The sequence below is a fragment of the Dama dama genome, chromosome 20, assembly GCF_033118175.1.
Source record: "Dama dama isolate Ldn47 chromosome 20, ASM3311817v1, whole genome shotgun sequence".
Classification (NCBI taxonomy): Eukaryota; Metazoa; Chordata; class Mammalia; order Artiodactyla; family Cervidae; genus Dama; species Dama dama.
The window spans coordinates 94588915-94611707 of NC_083700.1; the positions used below are offsets into that span (position 1 = coordinate 94588915).

Below are 22793 nucleotides of genomic sequence, written 5' to 3' on the forward strand. Positions count from 1 at the left end.
TGAGAACTGCTCTGGGGCCAGTAACCTCCAGCAAAAGGCAGTCTCTTCTTTCTTCCTTCAATCTGCAAACAGATATCATCATTTACTCTGTGTCACAGCATGAAAGATTGGGAAGAACTGACTTAGCATGCGGGGACCAGGCCCTCCCCGCCCTGCCAAGGATGTGCTGTCTGCTCTGATCTGTTTCCCACCCCACAAGGTCTGATTCCTTCAGGCCCCAGACAAGTCTCCCTTCTCTCGGATGGTGGGCAGAGAGCAGAGATCCAGTGTTGCACCTTTGCATCCATAACTGTCTGATGATTTTTTTATTACCGTGTCGAGACAAAGAGCAATGGGCTGCATTTAAATTCAAGACCCAGCCGACTGCAGTGCTGCGTCTGAATCCTTCACAGCTTCAGAGCTAGCCTCTGCTCTAGCTCTGCCAGCTGCCCCCAGGTTGTCTATACTGGGTGTCTCCATTGGGCCCCCTGTCCCCACCTTCTCTGTCTTCCATCCAGTGCTGAGCATCAAGTATACTTAGATGCCAGAAGAAAAGACGGAGATGGTGAGGTGTGGGTCCAGACTGCCTTGGAGCTCAGGAATGTCTGAGAGTAAAGAGGGCTGGAGCAGCTGGGGACACCTTCCTGGAGGTGATGGGTCTTGATAACAAGATTTAGCAAGGTGCTGTAGCTCACAATTTACAAGGCTCTCACATACAGACAGGGTCTCAATGAATCATCACAACAACCCTCTGAAGGAAGAACAATTATTCTCATTTTCCAGCTTAGATAACAAAGGCTAAGCCAGGTAAAATAACTTGACAGAAGTGCATTACCAGTAAGTGATTGTAAAGTCAGTCAAGGGAACCAGTAGGATGTGCGCCTATGTAGAAAGAAATTTATTTTAAGGAATTGGCTCATGTGATTATGGAGGCTGGCAAGTCCAAAATCTGCAGAGTGGGCTAGCAGGCTAGAGACCCTGGGAAAAGCCAGTGTTGCAGTTCAAGTCTGAAGGCTGTCCACTGCAGAATTCATTCTTTCTCATGGGATCCTTCAACTGATTTTATGAGGCCCACCAACATTAGGGAGAGTAATCTGCTTTACTCAAGGTTCACCTATTTAAGTGATAATCTAATTCAAATTGTCCTCACATGAACACCCAGGATGATGTTTGAACACTTATCTGGGCATTGTGTCCCAGACAAGTTGATATATAAAATTAGCCATCACTGTGATAGGACTTGGGTCTGACCCCAGGTCTGTTGGCTTCAGATTCTGAACTTGACTATATCAGAGCATCCAAGCAGATCTTTTCTGAACTTCAAAGCAGAATTTGAAAGAGTAGTATTTAGTTCACTTTAAAAAATATTGAGGGTCTTCATTGTGTCTAGTTCTATTGATGCTGAGATTTGAAACAAAATAGCATCTGCCTCCAACAGTCCAATGAAGGAATTTACAGTCTAGCAGCAAAACAGTGAAGGTGTTCTGGAGAGTAGATTATCCTGAATAAAGGCTGAGGTGGTAGAACTAAGCATGTTAAGACATTGGCCTGTCTTGACTGGAGAGTTCATTCAAAGGAGACTTAGGAACTGAAGTTAGAAAAGTCCTTTGGGACCGGGTCAGAGAAAGCCTTGAATACCCGAGTACTAATATGAGGTTTTAGTTTAAAGGCTATAAGGAGCCAGAGAAGGTTCTTGAGTAATAGAGTTGCATGAAGAAATCACTGTGTTAACAGGTAGAGTGGGTAGTGTATATAGGAGGAGATAGAGAAGGGGAGTCAGGTCATTTTACCCTAGATGAGTGAGACTGTCTTCTTGGTATGATTTTGGGAGCCTTGTGAAATCCATGCTTCATTCTCCAATCAAGAAAGAAAAATGTCCAGCAAGGACCGAGAATCTCTGCCACGAACTGACTTATCAGTGAGGTTTCAGAATTAGGGAAAGGACTTGGCTGGGTGTCAGGCACTGCCTTAGGAATTTTCCATAATCTCAAAACAGCCATGTGACGAAGACAGAGCAGAGATTATTGCTCTCATGTGGCTGATGAGGACACTGAAGGTCAGAAAGATGAAATAACCTTCCCAAGGTCACAGCAGATAGATGTGGGTGTCAGAGTCTGGACCAGCACTATCTGATCCACAGCTTGTACTCTTAACCCCTCACTAATCAGCAACAGAGGCTGGGACTGTGAGGGTCCCTGGTGCTTGAGTGTTGTAGAGAGAAGAGAGGAGTGAATGGAGGAACAGAGAAAAAACAAAGAGTTGAGGAAACAGAGCATTTTTTGACTCTAATGCCTCACCAAGGCCTGACTCGCAAGTAGATGCTGGAAATAGAGACCCAGTCATATCTGGAAAGACAGAGTGTCAGATGACAGAAATCTCAGAAGAGATGGTGATCCTTTGCTGAAAGAATTAATCCCCAGCTAGAAGATCAGTTCCACGCACAGTCCAGACAGTGCTTCTGGAGGCCCTGGGGAGAAAGGTCATTTCTTACTGGGAGCAAGCCCTCTGCTGCACTTTCCTCTCTTCAGCTGTCCAGTCCTCCCAGAGTTAACCCTCTGGTGCTGCAGTGAGGCCAGCTCCAGGAGAGGGCAGTGATTTCCTGGTTTGCTCCATCTGTAACCATTGTCTTACCTGGTGGGAGGCATCATCTGCAGTAATTAGGCTTCATTAAAATGCTGATTAATAACATCTTGCCTGGGCCAGACACATGATGGGATTGGCCTAGTCACTGTAAATGTTAGTGTTCTTTGCGGTTGTTTACACACAGCTAACACTCCTGCAGGGCCCAAAGGGGAGGAGACAGCGGAGGCTGTGGAAATGTCCCCGCCCCAGGGAACCAGATGCAAGGAGATGGAAATAGAGGCTGGGCATAGAGGACTTTGTAGGCAAGCTGAGCTCTAACTTACAGATGGTGCATCACCAACTGGTGGCCCATCACTGATTCCTTCCTGCAGATGGTAGATTTGGCCAGGAGAATGTTTGGTGCCTGGTGAATTGTTTGGTGGTTGGTTTAATGTTGAAGTTTGAAGGTCTTGGAGCATGACTTTCACTGTCCAATTTGACACCATGCCCCCTATTGTTTCACACCTGTCATTGCACATATTTATATTATAAGCCCAGGGTCTGAAGACATTTGAGCTTGTGACCCTTGCGTACATGATGGGTAAGAGGTGAGGCTATAAAAAGAACAAGTTAATAGGCAGGGGATGTGTATAAACAGAAACATAGACATACAAAGCCACAGAGAAATTGCTGGGATCAATTAAGGTATTGCTGGGGCCTAACTGTATGAAGAGGACCCCAGAGGTAAAGATGTATGGATCGCCCAGGGGCCCCACATCATCTTGTGTAGTTGGAATGTGAGTGTAGGGTAGGGAGTGGGAGATATGGGTCAAGAGAAAGCTTCAGAGAAGGTAGCAGGAAACAGAACCCAGAGGAGGGCCTTGAATATCATGTTTAACAGGCTTGGACTTGATCTAAAGAAAGTATAAAAGTAAAAAAAAAAAAAAAAGAAAGTATAAAAGTAAAGTCACTCAGTCGTGTCTGACTCTTCGCCATCCCATGGACTGTAGCCCACCAGGCTCCTCCATCTATGGGATTTTCCAGGCAAGAATACTGGAGTGGGTTGCCATTTCTGGAACCCATTAAAAAGCAGTTTAATTTAGAGAGAGACAGGGTCATATCTGCATCTTAGAAATGTCACTCTGGCAACAATGATGAGAACGGACTGGACAGCAGCAAGGAGAGACCAGTTTCAGTCACCTTGAGACACAACCCTGAGGCTTGAACCAGGGCAGAGGCAAACACGAAAACCATTTCTGAGGTGGACGCCATGGGAGGCCCATTGATTTCCTTCTTGGGGAAGACAGCAGTACTCCTGGCTGACTGGAGCCCTGGCTCCTGGGCCCATTGGGTTTACAGGAGAAAGTACACAAATGGAGGAATACAGACCTCACACCTAACTTTCTAAAGAGAAACCTAGGCACATGGGAAGACCAACATTCAGTATAAGAAGAGAAGGAAAAACCCTGGTTTGAGTCTCCTAATCTCTGTTCTCTTGGATCTCACCATAGCAGCCAAACTTGACAAATTTTAATCAGAACTCACAGCTAAGCCTGATTTACAGAGCAGAACAGTAGGTTTCCCAATGAACAGCGACCTTCCCAAAGCTACTGGTGGTCGAACATTTTTTGATGATGTCTTTTCTACATTTAGGAAATGTATTTCTTTTTCTTTGTACCTGTATCACTGCTGTCCATTCATCTGTATGTCACCTTTCATGTTCACCTCTCTTTCTCACTCATCTTCTTTTTGTTTGACAGTTTCTTTGTGTGTTACTTCTCTCTGTATCTCTCCCTCTCTGTGTTTCCCTTTTGTTCTCATTTTCTCTCTCTCTCTCTCAGCCCCTTCTCCCTCCATCCCTCTCTTACCCTATTCTGTCTCTTTCTTTCTATCCCCAGTTCTGATTAGACAAATGACTCGGGGATGCGGCCAGTCTCTGCCCAGTGGCTAAGCTAATTGATGGCTGCTGTAGAATTGCCTAAACGAGGAATTCTTGTCATTAGCAAGAGATGGGTTGCCTTGGCCTGCAACTAGGAAACCTTTGAAATCCTGCATCTAAATTGCCATTCTTTTGACTGCTACTAGTGATGCTAATTAGCTGTGTTAATTGGATGTTTTGATATTTGAAGAGCAAAGCAATCCAACTCCTTCCTCCAGAAAGCCAAAATTATTAATGAACTTGGCAGCAGCCTTGGCTGTCTTTCCACAGAGGGCACAGCCAAAGATTTTGGTGCAGAGGAAAGGGTTGTTCCGAGGAAGTCTTGCTATTTCCTAGGGAGAGGGCGAGGCTGGGAAGCTGGCCATGGAGCTTCCTAGTGGTGAAATCCTACAGTGGAACAGGAGAGCCTCAAATCTGGAGACCAGAGACCAACATAAGGGATTTGCCTCTGCTCTGTCATTACCTGCCATGAGACAGGGCAGCCATGCTTGAAGTTTTGCATCTCAATGCCTAGGACAGTGCCTCATACACAGTTAGCTGCTAACAGATGTGATTGAGTGAATAACTAACATGAGCACTGGATTTGGGAGTCATCAGATTTGAATCTCAGTTCAATCACTTTCTAGCTTGATAATTTAAGCAAAAGTAAATTCACCTCTCTGGCTCTCAGATTTCCCTCCAACCACATAATAGTGAAAGTTCTGATAAATATAATTCTCTCTAACTTGCTGTATTTTCATCTCAACAAAAATGGTAGCCAGTACCTGCTGCCTAACCTACCTCACGATCTGGCCGAGATTATAACACAATGTACTTAAAACTAAGTAAAAGATAGATACAGAATTCTGTGTGTATGCAGAGAACAGAGCAACTAAGCAACTAATTCAGCCTCAAGGGATCTAAGAAGACTTCCTTGATAGGACAGATTTTAAGCTGTGGGGTACAAGCGTGATTAAACATTCACCAAGAGACAAAGCAAGAGTGGGAAGAAGAGGAAGACATTCCACAAGGGTCAGAGAGCCCAGAGCCGTGCATGAGCCCCTCACTGCTCTAAAATAAGAGGCCGTCGTGATCTCTTAGAGTACTTTTTAAGGGAGAAAACTGTAATCCTGGGCAGGAACAAGATCTAGGAAGGGAACGATTTTGAGTGTGGAGGAAAACTGACATCTCACCATTCAGAGGAATTTTCTCCAGGAAACCAAGCCTACAGTCTAGTTAATTGGCTTTTGGGATGTTTTCAAAACCCATAAGGAAAGGCATTGCTCAGCCAGATTGATCATGACTTCCAAAGACCCAATACAAAGATTAATGTGTGATTACTGCATCTTAAAAGTGTTGCCAGACCAAACTGGGGTCCATTTGCCCGCCGCAGAGTAAAGCCAATCTAATGACACTGGGTTGTGGTGAAGGAAAGTACAGTGTTTATTGCAGGCACCAAGCAAGGAGAACATGTGGCAAAAGACCCAAACTCCCCTGACAGGTTTCAGAGAAGGGTATTTAAAGGCAAATTTGGGAGTGAGGGTTGTAGGTTGCATGGTCAGCTCATGGATTTTCAGTGGTTGGTAGTGAGGTAACAAAGTGATGTTTCAGTAATGTTAATCATCAACCTTTTGGTTCCAACCAGTCTTTGTACTTGAGTTCAACATGTAGTCAGCATCCTCCACCTGGGTTGGCAGTGAGGGGTAAGGGGGTGTCTTAGTTTCCACAGAGCAGCTCAAAGATGTGCATTGGATTGTTATATATATCCCTTAAGGAGGAACTAGAACTCTTTTATCACCAATCTATTGCTCAAGCTAATATTACTTGTCTTGCTTGACTATTTTACCTTTGTTTCTGCATTACCTCGCTTGTGTTATTAGTAACTGCTTGAGTCTGCTCTTCGAAACTCAGGGAAGACCTAGGAGACTAAAATCTTTTTCTAAAAACAAGAAACAGGGAATATGGTGGGGTTTTTATACCCATAGCAACACTTTCAGTTTCAAAAGTGTTGATAGAGCTAATCTAATCTAATCTGCCCTTTTGACAGAAGAAGAAAGAGTCGGGTAGAGAGAGAGAGAAAGGAAAAAATGAAGCTTTCTTAAGACCATAATATTTTGAATTATTTCCACTTTACAAATGTGATACTCCTGTGCATACCTCTATTTTGGTACTTTCACTTCATATTGAAGGATCATCAGAAGTTGATCAGGTAGAGAATTTTAGAAGAGCATCTCTCATGCAAAGACATGAATGATAACGGAGCCTTGGAAATGACTAGCATTAAAGTGTGGCCAGGGCACAGAGTGGGTATGGGGAAGAGGCTGGACAGGTAGGCAGGCATCAGATTATAAAAGGTTGCTGTTCCAGATAGAGATTGGAAATTAATATTGAATGCAAAGAGAAGCCTTCTTCAGGTTCTAAAAACAAAGGACTGCACAATATAAGGATGTTGCATCATCTCTCTATGATGTTCCTTTGCATAATGTCTGGTAGACTATGAACTCTCAAAGGGGGCTAGTCCTGTCTGATTGATCTCTGTATCTGCCAGGAACATAGTAGGTGTTCATAGTTTCTGGTTGAATAAAATTGAGGTGGATCCAGAATGGTTAAATGACTCATACAACATCACTGAGAAAGACTGAAGGCGGGAAGAGAAGGGGACAACAGAGGATGAGATGGTTGGATGGCATCACCAACTCAATGGACATGAGTTAGAGCAAGCTCCAGGAGTTGGTGATGGACAGGGAGGCCTGGCATGCTGCAGTCCATGGGGTTGCAAAGAATTGGACATAACTGAGTAACTGAACTGGACATAACTGAGCAACTGAATTGAAGAACATTACTGTGAAACCTGGTGGAAAAGACAGGCCTTTCCTCAGGCCAGAGCTTCTGCAGGTGTATTACTAACTCATACATCCCTGGGTACCAAGTCTCAGCTGATTCATGGTTTCTGGATTTGAATGCATCTGTGTGACATCATCTAGGGGCAGGGCTAATTACCCCCCAGATCTTCTTCTATAATACAGAATCCTTTCCCTCAGAAAGCCCAGGGACATCTGTGGCCAACCTCAAGAAGCTCACTTGCCTTGGATGACCTCCCAAGACCCACTGATGTCCCATTCCAGAGGTACTCTCCTGGGGAACCCATTGCCATTATCAAATATTTAAGGATCACCTACCACAGTCTAAGGCCTGGGGAAGAGGAAGATGAATCAGACATGGTGGCTGTGCTCAAGGACTAGTCTGAACTTAAACATCTTAAGACATAGACACAACTGGGTGTCTCTCTGTATCCGTGGTACTCAGCATTTAGTCAAGGAGTTGACTGAATGATTGATTGAAGGAACTTGAGAAGACAGAAAAAAAGATACCCATATATATTTTATGTCATCCATGTATATCTTACATCATATGGTGGAAAGCTATAGGTATTATAAAAGAAGAATGGAGTTCAGAGGAGAAGGGAGTACTTCCAGGAACAAGGTTCTAAAATTTTGTGAAGGATGTGGTGGGGTCTAGGCTAAGCTTTGAAAGATGATCAGGAAGGAGACTAAGATGGAGTGCAAACATGAGCAAAGACACAGGCTTCAGAGATGATTATTTAACAAGTGTCCATTCAGCATTAGCTGTGTGCCAGGTACTGTGAAAGCAATGAGGGTACTAAACTGCTCTCCCAGAATTGGTCATCCCAAAAAGAAAAGTGGCAGGCCAATGAATGTGTGGGTGTCTGTGTGTCTCTGTGTGTGTTGGTGTAGACTGGGAAAGGACAGGGGCACAGGATAAAGGGGAGGATCCAGAGGTTTGGCTGGATCAAGAGCATTCAGAGGATCTAAACTTTCAGATCACGTTAGGCCTTTATTCTCCACCAGCATAAAAGGTGTTTGATGCGGAAGGAAAGGAAACTAGCACTGACTGAGCTCCTGCTCCACACCAGTGAAAAGTGCTTTGCGTACAATATTCTTATTTAATCTTCTAAACCACTTTGAGGTAGGTCTGTGTATCCCCGTTTTACAAATGAGGAGGCCAAGTTTAAGTGACTGGTTAGCAGTGGGATCTTTGTGGCTCCAGAGTCCTTGATTTTCTTTTTTATGCAGCACCATGCTGATCAGACAGCATGCTCATTCTGTACCCTCTCCTTGAGCCTTGGTTGACTGGGGGTTGGGGAAGTGCGTGTGTGTGTTTGTGTATATGTTTGTGTACACGTGCGTGTGCTTATGCATGCATGCATGCATGTGCTTGCTCATATTTTCCTGCAGACAGGTACCAACTGTGGACAAGGGAGACTCTGATTACTTCCGTCCAATTAATGCTCTGTTCATTCTTGCTGTCTCCTTATTATTAGAATTAATTGCTGCTGATTACTCTGTGTAGAAGAGAAAGGACAGTCATCAGCAATTCTACTTGGAGGATAAAAACATTGTAATGGAAAATAAAACTGGTTCCTGAGGACTTGGATTAAGAAATTCTCTCTGGTGGAGAAAGATTAGACATGCTTTGACCAAGATCAATGTTCTATGACCCTATCTGGGTTGGAGGACAACATGCCCCTGTTCTGGTCAGAGGAAACAGATAAAAGCAAGTGAGGAAATACATTTATTTGGAAAATTGATTGTGTATAAAAAAGTCTATGTGACTTTGTAAGTCTCTTCCTCCTCTGTAAGTTTAGGACATTTGATGAGGTAAACTCCAAGGTCTTGTAGTAGCAGGATTCCTTTGGTTGCAAGTGACAAAAAACCCAGTTCAAACTGACTTAAGTAAAAAGGGGAATTACTTAGCTTACAAAATTTTAAGATCTGAAGGAATATTGGTCTTAGGAGTGCCTGGATCAAGAGACTCAAGCAAGGTCATCTTGGTGTCAAGCTGCCACCTGAGCATTGGCTCCACTCTCTCACAGGCTCTCTTCCCTCTGGAAGCAAAATGTCCTCTCCTGGTGGCTAGCCCACCCTCTCTGCATTAAAGGCGATTCTCTCTCTCACAAGCCCCAGAACTGAGTCTCATTGGGCTTATGCCATGACTAACCAATCACTGTGGCCAGAGGAAGTCAGTGCCCTGCTGGCCAGGAAAGGGGCAACTCTATCCCCAGAGAGAGTCTAGGCAATCAACTCTTCCTGACCCTGGGGCCTGAGCCTGGGGTTCAATAGGGGAAAACGGGGCACTGTGAAAGGGGACGAGACTAAAAGCAGGAAACCAAACAAGGCAGGTGTCCACTATTGGTACCTTCCTGCTCAGGCATTTTATGATTCTCTAACCACCAGTGTGGCTCAGTCAGTAAAGAATCTGCCTACAATGCAGGAGACCTGGGTTCGATCCCTGGGTTGGGATGATCCTTGGGTTGAGAAGGCAATGGCAACCCACTCCAGTACACTTGCCTGGAGAACTCCATGGACAGAGGAACCTAGTGGGTTACAGTCCATGGGGTCACAAAGAGTCGGACATGACTGAGTGACTAGCACTTTCACTTCAACCACTGGTACACTGTCAAGTTCAACCTGAAAAGTAGGAAGGTCAGTGAAGTTCAGAGAGAACTTGAAGTCAAGAGGTATGGTTAAATTAAAAAGAGAGAATAAAGTCTTTTAAAAAATTCAGAAATAATTGAGTCAATTGTTCTTGAATTTGTGTGTTTTTTTTTTTTTTTAATTCTTAAATATTTATTTGACTGTGCTGGGTCTTAGTTGTGGGACGCAGATCTTCAGTCTTCTTTGTGGCCTCTGGGGTCCTTAGTTGCATCATGCAAACTCTTAGTTGTAGCATGTGAGATCTAGTTCCTTGACCAGAGATCAAACCTGGGCCCCCTGCACTGGGAGTGTGGAGACTTAGCCACTGGACCACCAGGAAAGTCCCAAATAAAGTTTTTTGAGCATCTGCTTTATGTCAGGGTCCATATAGGGTACCCTCATATTCACTGTGTCATTCAGTTTTCACAAGACTCTAGTTAGTAGCCATTGTCATTCCCACCTTACAGAAAAGGAAACTGGGAATTAGGGAGCGGATCACTTGTCCAAGGTTTATTGATGTATTCATTTATTTATTCTTCCCACAAACATTTCTTTGGTGGGGTTATATTAGGCTGTGGGGAAACAAGGATGTGGAAGATACAGGCTCTGCCATCTCTCATGGGGAAGAGACACAAACAGCAGTGGAGATTATGGGTGCAGTGGGTTCAGTCCTGGGCTGGAGGGTGCACGGCCATGCTCCCTTCTGTCCCGTCCAGGCACAGGTCCAAGGTTTCTTGCCCCTCATAGGTGGGACATTTTTCTTAGAGTCTATGGTTCTACAGGAGCCTGTGTTCCTGGAGGCCTAGTAGGACTCAGTTGGCTTCACCCTTCAGCTGTAGCTAACTAGTTATCAAAGGAACCTGGCCCCTCTACCTCAGGATCACCTGTATGGAACTAGAGGGTCATCGTTTCTTCCACAAAACCTCTTCATCTCTGCGTCCAGGCTATCATTGGTGATATCCAATGCCACCTTCTTCTCTTCACCAGATGGTCCCTCTTCCAGGATCCCTGCTTCTGGGCTTTTCCTCCTTTGCTAGAGTGACAGAAGATCAAGGACACTTTCCCTTCTGGAGTCTGTGATGTTTGCTTTCAGATTTGCTGCCACCAATGCCCACAGCTCAGCATTTCTCTTCGCACAACCACATTTTCCATCGGTCACCAGGAAGCAGCCTCCATTTCCCTTCCTAGTGAAGTCTTGAGACAACCTTGGCTCAGGAAGAGGGAGTGGCCAGACTTCCCTCCAGATTTCCACCATCAGCAGCAAAATGTGAATTGAACACCTATTGTGTCCCACCTTCTGCTGGGCACTGAGGAAATTGTGGCAAACAAAAGCAGGCAGCTTTTGCAATTGTGGAGCTTGATGGTCTGCAGAGGAGACAGTGTCATAGACGCAGAGAGAGCGGCCACTGTGCGTGGACCATGAGGAGCGCCAGCAGGCCCAGGGGGTGTGTGACCGTGGCACTGGCCTGGCCAGGAGGCCAGGAGAGGCTCTCTGGAGGACGTGGCAGCTGAGCTGAGGGCTAAAGAATTGGTAGGAGTTACCTAGAGCCAGTGAGGCAGAAGGTCTGCCATGAACAGGGCGTGAAGTGGTACATGACTGGTCTAAGAAATCCTCTCGCCCGATGGAGAGATGAGAGCATGGGCTAGAGCATGACTTGTTGTCTTATTGTTACTAAAACAGAGTAGGACTGAGTGAGATGTGTAACGGGCATGTTTGATAGCCTGACACTGAGCAGATCCTGGTTAGCATTTGTCAGAGGGAGGGAGGCAGCCAGGCAGACCAACATGCCAGCTGGCCCAACGGAGGTGTGGGAGAGTGAGAGCAGAAAAGTTCCAGAGAAAATACATTCTCTCCCAAAGATTGGATAAATGTGTTAGTCTCATGGGACATTTAAACCTAGCTTGTTCCCCATCTTGTGAGTCAGAAAACTTCAGCTTTGCCTGACATGAAACCAAGACATCCCCCCACAGAGCAGTAGATACCAGGAAATGACAGAAACCAGACATTCCAATGGAGCCTCATTATAAGAATCAGAGAAGTCGCCTAGCACAAATGTGCAGCAAAATTAAATTAGGTCAGAAGGGTGCCAAGAAAGCTACTCTGGGGAGCACAGAGCCCCTGGCTTCTAGGAGTCACATTCAGACAACTTGTCCAGGAGTAATAGGGACACCTCTACCCTGGTGAGCTAGCTTTGACCCCTTTCCTAATCTAGCCTTCTACAAGCACCCTACATTCAACCCCCAAATCACATCAGTTTTGCTTTACAAATATTTCTAATTCTATTCTGCAGTATGCAAACTCTTAGTTGAGGCATGTGGGATCTAGTTCCCCAACCAGATCTGGGCCCCCTGCGTTGAGAGCATTAGTCACTGGACTACCAGGCAAACCCCCAAACATAGAAGTTTTAAAATAATTTTTTCATCTCTCTGTCCCTCTGTCTCTCTGTCCTTCTTTTGCTCCTTCCTTAATCTTGTCTTTTTGGTTTGTTTTTCTTCTCCCTGCCTCTGTTAATAGGTCTAACTTTTGTTAAATGACTCTGTAAACAAAGTTGAACCTGACACACCCTTGTCCTTAAAGAGCTCATGCTTTGTTGGCAATGACAGGTCCATAAATAATGATAATTTTAAAAGCTGCTACATGGCAGCCTTGTGCTGAGTGCTTTGGGTATATAATTTCTAATCAGTACAGTTGTACTGTGAGGTAGGTCATTTCAGAGATGAGAAAACTGAGGCTCAGAGAAGGTAAGTAACTTGCCCAAGCATCCAAGATTAAAACCAATGCTTTGAGATCCTAAAACCCACATTTAATGGTATCACAGGACACAGTGTCAAGAGACAAGGCTTAGGCCAGTTTATGGAGAGCTGAGAATGCCAGATTTCAGGGTTTAGATCTTGTACAGGAATCAGCTTAGGGTTGTAAGTCAGGTAGTGATGAGGTTACAACTGTGAGAATGTCACTCTCCATGAAAATGGGGAGAAACAGAAGGCAAGAAGACCAACTAGGAGGCTGAAGCGATTGTTCAGATAAGAAATAAAGGTCTGAACTACAGGAAGAGTGGTGGCAGGTGTACAACACATTTAAGAAGTCAGCTAAGCAGCACAGGGTCCGGTGCAAGTACTCCCTGCCCTTGAGAGGTCACAGATAATGCAAATAAAAAGGGTCCTGGAGTTAGACGTATCTGGGTCCAAATCCTACAAATCCACTTGCTGCTTATGTGGGAGGTGCCAGGCAACTTTGAGTGATGCTGAGTGTCACATGGGTGGGTTGAGCACCCAGCACAGAGCCAGGGTTCCACTTCTGACACTGACAGAGTCTTCATCCTCAGCTCTTGCCAATAAGATGAACCCAGGGAGCATGCAAACCCCACCCCCCCAAAAAAAGGTCCAGATACCAAACCCTGGAACCTAGAGATATAAATGTTACCTTATGTAGAAAGAGGGCTTCTGCAGATGTCATTGTTAAGGATCTTGGGGTGGGAGATGGTCCTGGGTTATCTGGGTGGGCCCTATATGCAATCACATATATCCTTTTAAGAGGAAGGCAGAGGGAGATGTGATCATAGAGACTGGGGTGATGTGGTCACAAGCTAAGGAATGCCGGCAGCCACCAGAGGCCAAGAGAGGCCAGAACCGTTTCTCCCATAGAGCCTCAAAAGGGAGTGTGGACATATTAACACCTTGACTTTGGCCCACTGAAATGGATTTCAGTCTCCTGGCCTCCAAACTGTGAGACACTGAATTTCTTTTGTTTTAAGCTACTAAGTATGTGGTGCTTTGTTACAGTGGCAATTGGAAACACATATATACAGCCTCACAGCTATTCCCAACATCCAGAGTCCTTTAGTGACCTGGACACCTCTCCACCATTTATACCTGTGCCCTCTTCTCTGAAGTGAGCCTCTCAGAATATACCCTACCCTTTTGAGCTGCACCTCACTTATCAAAGAGGAGGTCTTCCTTCCCGTCCATCAGTCTTTCCCTTCCTTCTCTCGGTCCTTCTCTGCCTCTCTTTCTCTGTTCCTGCCTGTACTTTTCAGTCTTGCTGCATCTCATTTACTGTCTTCACCTCTTAAGCTTGCTTTTCTCCTTCTGTCTCTTTCTATCTCATCCTCTGCCTTCCTCCCTTTCCCTCCCTCTCTCACCCTCCCTGTCTACAGCTGCATCTCTCTCCCACTCTGTCTCTCTCTCTCTGTTTGATTCACTCTGTCATCTACTTCCCAGGTTCTCTCTCTCTCTGCCCCTCAGTCCTTTCTCTCGTTTTCAAGTCTGACTTTCTCTCTCCCCTCTGATGAGCTTTCTCTCCTCGCTTATCTTTCTGCTCCACCCTGACCCACTTGTCTCTGTACCTTCCTGTCTGCTTGCATCTTTCTCTGTCTCTTCTTCCCCTCCGCTGTGTCTCCCTTGTCTTTTTCTGCCAGCCTCCTTACCTCAGGAGGTGCCTCAGGAGTTGGCTGTGATTGGAGTGGACTCTGCAATTACATCTGCAGCCTCCACACTGCACCTGAAAGACAGATTCATGTGTTTAGTCGTGCACCTGTCTGACGCCGTGGGAGGATGGGTGAGGGAGGCAGACACAAAAGATCCTTCATATCACATTGTTCTTCTGGCTTTACCTAGAGGCTCCTGGACAGTTGCCTCTTCACATTCCAGCAGTGCTGTCAGCCTTACCAAAGAGGGATCACTTTTCTTTGGCCTACTCCTCTGCAGAATTAATCAGTCCCCTTAATGACGATCATCTGTTGCTGGCGTGGGTGGGAGTGTGTACAGAGAAAGAATTCTAGGTGGGGGTTTCCCAGCAGGGAGCAGGTAGGAGTTAAATTTTCATATTTGGAGGCTGGATGATGGCAAAGAAAGGCCTTCATGAGGACAGGGACTGTGTCTGTTTTTCTTGTCACTGTATTATAGGTTCCAGAATTTTGTCTGCCACGTAGAAGGCATTTAATGAATATCAGAGTAAATGAATGGAGGAGTGAATGAATGAGCTTCAGTCCTCTTTGTGCTAGTATCTGATGAGCCTCAATGGACATGTTCCTTCTGATTTTTCATCTGCAAAATGGGGATAGCAATCAGATCCTGCAGCACACAACTATGGGGAGAAAAGAAGCAAAATATGGTATCTGTTGAGTGCAACTTGTCCTTAGCTCCCTGCAGAGTGGGGCGGGGAGGCTACAAGTGCTCACTGGTGGTTCTGGAAGTGCTGCAGGGAGAGAGAAGTATGGAGGCAGCTTCAGAAATGAGGGTCTGGGAAGGAGCAGGCCAGGGAAGGTCACAGGTCAGGTGGGAGGATGTGAGAGGCGTCCCCTCTGGCTTTGCCCTGGGAGGTGGGAGGACCTTCAATCAGCCAGGAAACTGCCACATGACAAGAAGGAGATGTTCCTGAATCCTACCAGGGAGAACCCATGCCCAAGGTTGACTGTTATCCCCAGTGGTGGGATTGAGCTGGACTTAGCACGAGCCCAGTTAGGAAGTGACTGGTCAGAGGTCCTGTTCAGACAAGGAAGGTCACTCATCCTCCATGCTGTCCAGCTCCCCCACCTCCTCCAAGCCCACTGAAGCCCCACTTCATCAAAGAGGACTTCTCTGACCACTCTGCTTTCTGCTCTGATCTGCCACCTTTCTCCCAGCATCCCCTTGCCCTTTGCTTGTCTTTACTTCATGGCACTCAACACTCTCTGGCATCTTGATAACGTATGAATGTACTAGATTCACAGTTTGTCCCCAGTACCTAGAGTGTAAGTTTGATGAAGACAGGGATCTTGGTCAGTTTTGTTTGCTGTGCCAAGCACCTAAAACTCACCTGGCACAGAGTAGGTAGGGTCTCGATAAATATTTGTTGAGTGAAAGAAAGCTTTTAAAAAGCTTATGGTGCTGATAATTTTGCTTGAATATATTTTGTTAACCCTGGAAAGAACTTGAGAGATACAGTATACATGTCACCCACAGCAAAGTTAGCCCAGAGAAAGGAAATGACTGAGATCCCATGACAAGTTACTGGTTGAAACCAGATTGGTCTCTAGATTCCCATTTATGGGCTCATTCAATGCTCCAGATCCAAGGCCTTGAGACATGAGGACAGAGGGTCCTTCAGTCACTGCCATTCTCCCAGGGACCTTGAAGATGCCTTCTGAGAGCCAGGAGTGAGAGGGCAGAGAGTGAGCAGTAGGGGACAGACCACGCAGTCAGCAAGCATCTGTGGCGTGAGTAGTCCCAAAGAGCTGATGGTTCAGAAACCATTTCCATTATCTGACCTTTTCGTATTGCTGACTCAGGATCGGGGTTCCCAATGTCTCATAAGCATCTTGAAGTCAGGCTGAACTCCTAACCTTTCCCCTGAGTCTTTTTCTTCCCTCAGTTTTTCATATTCCAGAGCCCAGCATCGCCACCTACCCAGCTACCACCCTTCGCTCCATCTTCTCTTTCAGGCTCCACGTCCAGTCTGTCGGCAGGTCCTGCTACTTCCTTCCCCCAGGACATATCTTCCATCTCTACTGTCTTTGTCCTGCTCCAGGGTCCCCTCTTGCCCTTGGCCCATCACTGTAGTCACCTGGCTGATGTGCTTGCTCCCACTCTTGCTTTCTTATTTTTTAGCAAAACAATGACCTTTTAAAATTATAAATCAGATCATCTCATTTTCCTGCCTAAAATTCTTCATTCACTTAGACTCTTCCCATTCACTTAGAAAATCCAGATTCTTTAAGGTGACCCAGAATAAGGTGCCACAGTATCTAGCCCCTGCCTGCCTCTTCACACCAGCCCTCTTTCAACTCCTCTTTCCCACCCAAGGACTGTTCCCACCCACCCTTCCTCCTTCATAGATGCTTACCCACTGCCCACTCTCAGTTTGCAGAGGCCTGCCCATACCCCCTCTCTAAGGCAGCACCCACATTGTCCTCAGTTATAGATTCCAAGCATTTTCTTCCTAGCACTATTAAAATCACAATTATGTATTTATTTAGGATTTTTTAAATTCTTTTGTTACTGTTTCTGCTTATAGATTTAAGAGCTGTTGTCTTGGTTTGTTGTTTTTTGTTTGTTTTTAACCAAAGTATATCCCATGCCTTCTAGAGAAGTTGAATATACTAGATGGTCAACAACTGTGTATTGAGTGAACAGATGATGGATACAACCATAGATACACTCTGGCTTTTATTGCCAACAGAATAGAAGTTTAAATTCCATAATTTGACATTCAGCGCCTTCACTAATCTGTCGCCAGCCTGTCCATTGCAGCCCCACCTCCCCTCTACACTTTAGCTCCTTGGGCCTATGGGCCCTTCTCTGACTTATTTCTAACACAGAATCATGGACCACAGCCACACTCCCCACTTGTACTGATGCTCATTTATCTCTTCCTCCCCATTTCAGATTTGTCTTTGTCCTTCAAATCTTTGTTATAGCCTACTTCCTTGAAGCCTTTCACAGTTGCTCCACTTGGAATTAAATCTGCCATATGCCCACGGAATTTGTGTTTGAATTTATGACCACACTCATGAAAGGAGAAAACATGCACGGTGTTAAAAAGACACTCAGGTTCATATGCCGCTTCTATCACTTTCTAGCCACGAGACTCTGGGTCAATTATGCAAACTCTCCTTTTTCCAGTTTCCTATAAAACATGTGTCAAATTATGCTTTGGCCTTGCAGGGATGTGGTGGGGATGGTCGATAGTAAATAACTACACTGTACGGTGCACAGGGTGTGCTAGAAAAAAGTGGCAGTTGCTTTTGTGAAGGTGACAATGCAACAGCTTGCTTGGTAATGTAGTTATTTGGGATGTGTTAGTATCATCTTCTTGTTGTTGTTCATTCACTAAGTCATGTCCGACTCTTTGCCACCCCATGAACTGCAGCATGCCAGGCTTCCCTGTCCTTCACTATCTCCTGGAGTTTGTTCAGACTCATGTCCATTGAATCAGTGATATCATCTAGCCATCTCATCCTCTGCCACCCATTTCTACTCTTGCCCTCAATCTTTCCCAGGACCAGAGTCTGCCTCTTCTAGACTGTGTCTAATTCTTCTTTATCTAACCTAGTCTCAGCCCTTCTTCATAGCAATACACACATGGGAGGAACCCCCAAAATTAAAATGAATGAATAAACAAATGAATGAATGAGTGAATGTGAATAAGCCAACCCTCATTACTTGTTAAAGGGTCCCACCATGTACTGGAGCTATTGACACCCACCCTTTACTTGAAAGTCACCTAGTCAGTCTGAGTTTCGGACAACTCCAGCCAACTCCTGTTTCTCTGATTCGAGGGTCCTGATCCCCCTACTGTCTGCTTCTGCCCTTGGCTAGAAACCCATCAGGAGCAACAGAAGACTCTCAGGAGAATGACATTTTGAACTTATAGGCTGTTCTGAGGTTTTTGTTGGCAGTGAAGAGTTGGGAGTTTTCACCCCCTTTTTTTTCTCTCTTAATTCTGCAATATATTGGAGAAGGTTCCAGCCAAGAGAGTTATTGCTTTCTCCTTGCCTGGATCTTAAATCTTTGTTCAAAGACAGCCTGTTTTAATTGAAAATGTTCAATCAATCTCTTCCCTCCTCCCACCCACGTCCCATTTCTTGGCTCCAGCAGGGCCAGTGCAGTAAATAACCTGGAGCGAGGCTCTCAGGGCTTAGGGAATATGTAATAGTGTTGGAAAGAAAAAGGGTTGTCTCAGACAATTTCCACCTTTACAACACTGTCTTTTAAACAGAGCTTGTCTGAAATGATCAACACCTCACAGTGTGGCATTTGACTGCAGTAGCCCAACTCCTCTGCCTTGTAGAGCTCGGGAGAGTTGACCTACAGGGAGATCTCCTAGGGTTGCTCCAGGGCTGAGTGAGTCTGGCTGTCACTGCAGGCCTGGAGGAAGAGTTCAGGCTTCCCTCTGGCCACATTCATGCACTTACTTAGTCAGCATACATGGGTTGGTTGCTTATCTCACCACCACAACCCTGCAAGGCGGGCATTGTTATTCACGTTTTACGGGTGAGGAAAGAAGGTTCAGGGAGATGGGAGAACTTCTGCAAGGTCACACGGTGTTCTTGCTCTCCTCTGCTGCAGAACGAATTTCCCCAAAGTTAATGTTTAAAACCATAGTTATTCTCTCTTGTTTTCTGTGGGTCAGAAATTTAGGAAGGGTTGGGCTGAGTGGGTCTGGCTTGGCATTTTTGATGCAGTAGCAGTGAGATGCTGGCTGGAGCTGGAGCGGCACAGTGCTGGAGGGACTGTGGGTTGGCCAGGAGTCCCTCTCTGAAGTAGCCTTTCCCCAAAGTCTCAGGGCCTCTGCCTGCAGACCCTCTGTGAGCTGGTTTCAGGATTCCTCACAGCAGGATAGCCTCGGGCAGTCAGACTGCTCGCCCAGAGGTTCAGAACCCCAGCTGGGGCATCCCAGCAGGCAAGGTGAGAGTCAGCCCTGCTTTTCTGACCTCTCAACAGAAGTCCCACAGTGTCACTCCTGCCATTCCTTAGGTAGCAAGTAAGTTATAAGCCCACCCAGATTCAAAGAGAGAGGATACAGACTCCACCTCTCGGTGGAAGGAGTGTCAAGGTCACATCACGGGATGGCAGGTGAGATGGAAGACATTGTGCAGACATCTTTGGAAAGTACCATTGGCCACACACAGCATGTCGCCAAGCCAGGATTCGAACGAGATGCATTTGATTCCAGAACTTCTGCTACAGCCTTTTAGCCTGGTCCACTGGGACCTCTCCCTCCCTCTGCACCCCTGTAGCTCTTACTGTTGACACACACAGTGGTTATTCAGTTTCCTCAAGCCAACTAGAGCCTGACTGAACTGAGGCAGCCAGCCACCTCTGCAGGCCCTGGCAGTGAGACTGCCTCTGGGGTCTGCTGGTCAGAAAGCCCAGGCCCAACACCAGCTTTTGAACTTTTTAAACAAGGGGACAGAGAAGGGCAGTCACAAGCAGAGGAAGAAAGCAGGTGGCAGCCGAGAACACAGCAAACCTGTAGCACATCTCACTGTAGTAAACAACTCATCTGGTGTTTTCCCTTCTCCCACCAGGCACTGGCCTGGGATGCCTCAGGCCTTGATGGAAAGGTGCCTTCCAGTTGGGCAACAGCCCAGAGTGGCAGAAAGTTCACGGTCCTGGAATCAGAAAGTCCCAGATTGGAGTCTCAAGTCTACCATTGGCAGTTTTTTAGCTTTGGACAGGTTTCTCAACTTCCAAAAGCAAAAGGGAGATAGGAATGCCTTCCTCCCTGGGTTGTTTGAAATGACGTGTTAGTAAAGGGTCAGTGTAGTACCAGGTACATAGCAAGTGCTCCATAAATGCAGCTGTTCATGGTGTTCATGTCCAGGGCCATGTCCGAACCCAGCCTGGAGACACCTCGAAGTGAGGGGTGAGAACTTGCTTGACTGTTTCACATATGCTGGCCCAGTTCCATGACCCCGGATGGAGTAGTGGCCGAGATGTTCCCAGTGAAGTGACAACTAAACGGAGATGTCTGGAGGCTGAGAAGGTGTGTTGGCCCTGTAAGGCCTGTGGGCAAAGGGGAGAGTGGTCTGGGAAGATGGAGTGGAATGGGCAAAGGCCTGGAGGTGAAAGAAGCTCAGTATCACTGGAATGTAAAGGCTGAGGGGTGGAAGGCAGGAGGCAGCAAGCACAAAGCTGAGACCCAATTACAAAGGACCCAGTAAATCAAGTTCCAAATTTGAATTTTAAAAGCAACTGGGAGCCACTAAAAGGTTTTTCTCAGTTGGATGACATGGGCAGATCTGTGCTTTAGAACAACTACCCTTTCACCCCATCCCACCAGCAACTTTATAGAAAATGGAGCAAAAGCAGGCAGCCTCGTGGCTGGGAGGCCATTAGGACAGGATGACAGCAATTCAAGGAAAAGATGACGCTGGCCTTTTCTAGGAAGACAGCAGGGGCCTGGGGAAAAGTGGGCCAACTAAAGACAAAGATGTCCCCCTGGGTAAGAGTTGGTGATGGTTTGGATGTTCAGAGTTGGGGGACATGAGATAAAAGATAAGTGCTTTGAATGAAGTCAGTTCAGAAGCCACAGGAGCAGAGGGCAAGAGCACCACTCATAGACCTGGGAGAAGAGCATTGTGCCTTACTAAAGAGACATCACCTAACTGAAAAACTGACGGTTACAAATTAGCTGAAGAAAAGTGAGGCAGAGGAAATTGCTCATGTGAAGGTCCAGAGATGTGAACTATAATGCACAGAGCCTATGTCCCATGTTGTCGAATAGATGACTGTTGTGCAAATTTATACTAAAGTGTTACTGGTCAATATGGAATTGACCCTTTCCCCTTCCCTGGGGAGCCTGTATTTAACAGGTCACAAGTACTTACCCTAAGGATTCATTATTGGTAGACTTCAAGGTGGACCAGGGATACTATTTAGGGTGAGAAGGTTTTATCATTGTCCCCAAGGTTACCAAGGTAGATGACTAATCCCTGAAGGTCAGGCAGGCCCTGGTCTCTATACAACAAAAGGTCTCTTGCCCTTGGGTCTTGCTTATCTGCCTCCCCCTGAGCCACCTGATTGGCAGACCATGGAAGCCTAGTGATTCCCAAAAGGGTGCAGTAGGTTCTAAAATCTCTGAACACAGGCTTCGGAATAAGACTCCTTCCAGGCTCTATGACCTTGAACACATTGTTGAACTTCTCTGCATCTCAATTTTCTCACCTGGGAAAAAAGACAAATAATAGTATCTAATATTTAAGGATTTGTGAAAATAGACAGTACATACAACACATAGAAGAGTGAGTGGTGATATTGTTTTGTTACTGTTGTCATTTTTCTTACTAGTCCAGAGTTGCTCCTTAACACCCGCCCTTGCAGATATGAAGCTGGGGCGGAATGTGGCGAGAACATTTTTGGATTATTACCGGCTGAACCCCATGGTCGAGAAAGTGGCGATCCCCATGCCAAGGCTGCGGTAAGTGCTAAGCAGAGCTTGTGTCCTGATTAACTGTCTTCTTGTTCAGGGGCAGCTTCCTTTAGCCTCTGTCTGGCCCTGGGCAGTATGGGAAAGATGATCCCAGCCCTGCCACAGAGACTGTAGTGGCCGAAGAGCTTCACAGTGCAGTTTGCTGAGTTGGGGGTATCATTATGGGGTGAGACAGTGAGGGGGTGGTCACATTTCTGGATCTAACATGGGAACCCACAGGACTGGGAGTTGCTGGGAGGCTGAGTCCAGCCACTATTCCAAGCTGGTCTGGGTATATCCATGTGCTACTCCATCTGACAGCTCACCCTCTAGGATTCCTGTATCATCGGGTCTCATAAGGCCTCTGATCCTTCAGTTTCCTCGTCTGTAAAATGGGGACAGTGATTCTCACTTAGAAGACTATTAAGAGATGTTAGAGAACCCTGCACAGTGCCAGGCATGTATGTACCCTGTACATATGATCGTCCCCTGCTGTCAAGCTGCAAAGGCTTGGCACTTAGAGGACACGGCCCTGAGAAGCTTCGCCTCAGGTCCTCTGCCGTGGTCAGCTTTTTGGGCTGGTGAAGAGAGAAGGTCAGGTGATGAGTGTCCTTCCTGAGCTCTGGACCAGAGCCCAGAGTGCTGGGCATTCCCATGCCTGCTGGCTATGAGCCCAGTGAGCATTTGGGCAGGGACACCCAGTGGCATCTGGGATGTGCTGGCCTCACCCTACCCCTTGACCTCATCTCCTACTTGCCTAGTGGTCCAGCCTCCTTGAAGGACTTAATGGTATCAACTTAAAAGGTTCCTGCCAAACCAAATCTTCCCACTGACCTTGCGCATGACCTTGCCCAAATGCTTTGCTGTCTCAGGGCCTTTGTACCGATGCACCTTCCTCCTGAATCTGTTATTAACAAAAACAATGTTAATCACTGTTATTTACTGA

General features: G+C 46.2%; 1 protein-coding gene across 1 annotated transcript in view; it reads left to right on the forward strand.

Moving 5' to 3' along the window:
- Window positions 1-22793, forward strand: part of AGBL4 (AGBL carboxypeptidase 4) — a 1414426-nt gene that overhangs the window by 1386137 nt on the left and 5496 nt on the right. Inside the window, exon 12 of the mRNA XM_061120044.1 lies at window positions 21760-21856. Within this exon, the coding sequence (XP_060976027.1) occupies window positions 21760-21856 (97 nt within the window). The remainder of the gene's footprint in view (window positions 1-21759; window positions 21857-22793) is intronic.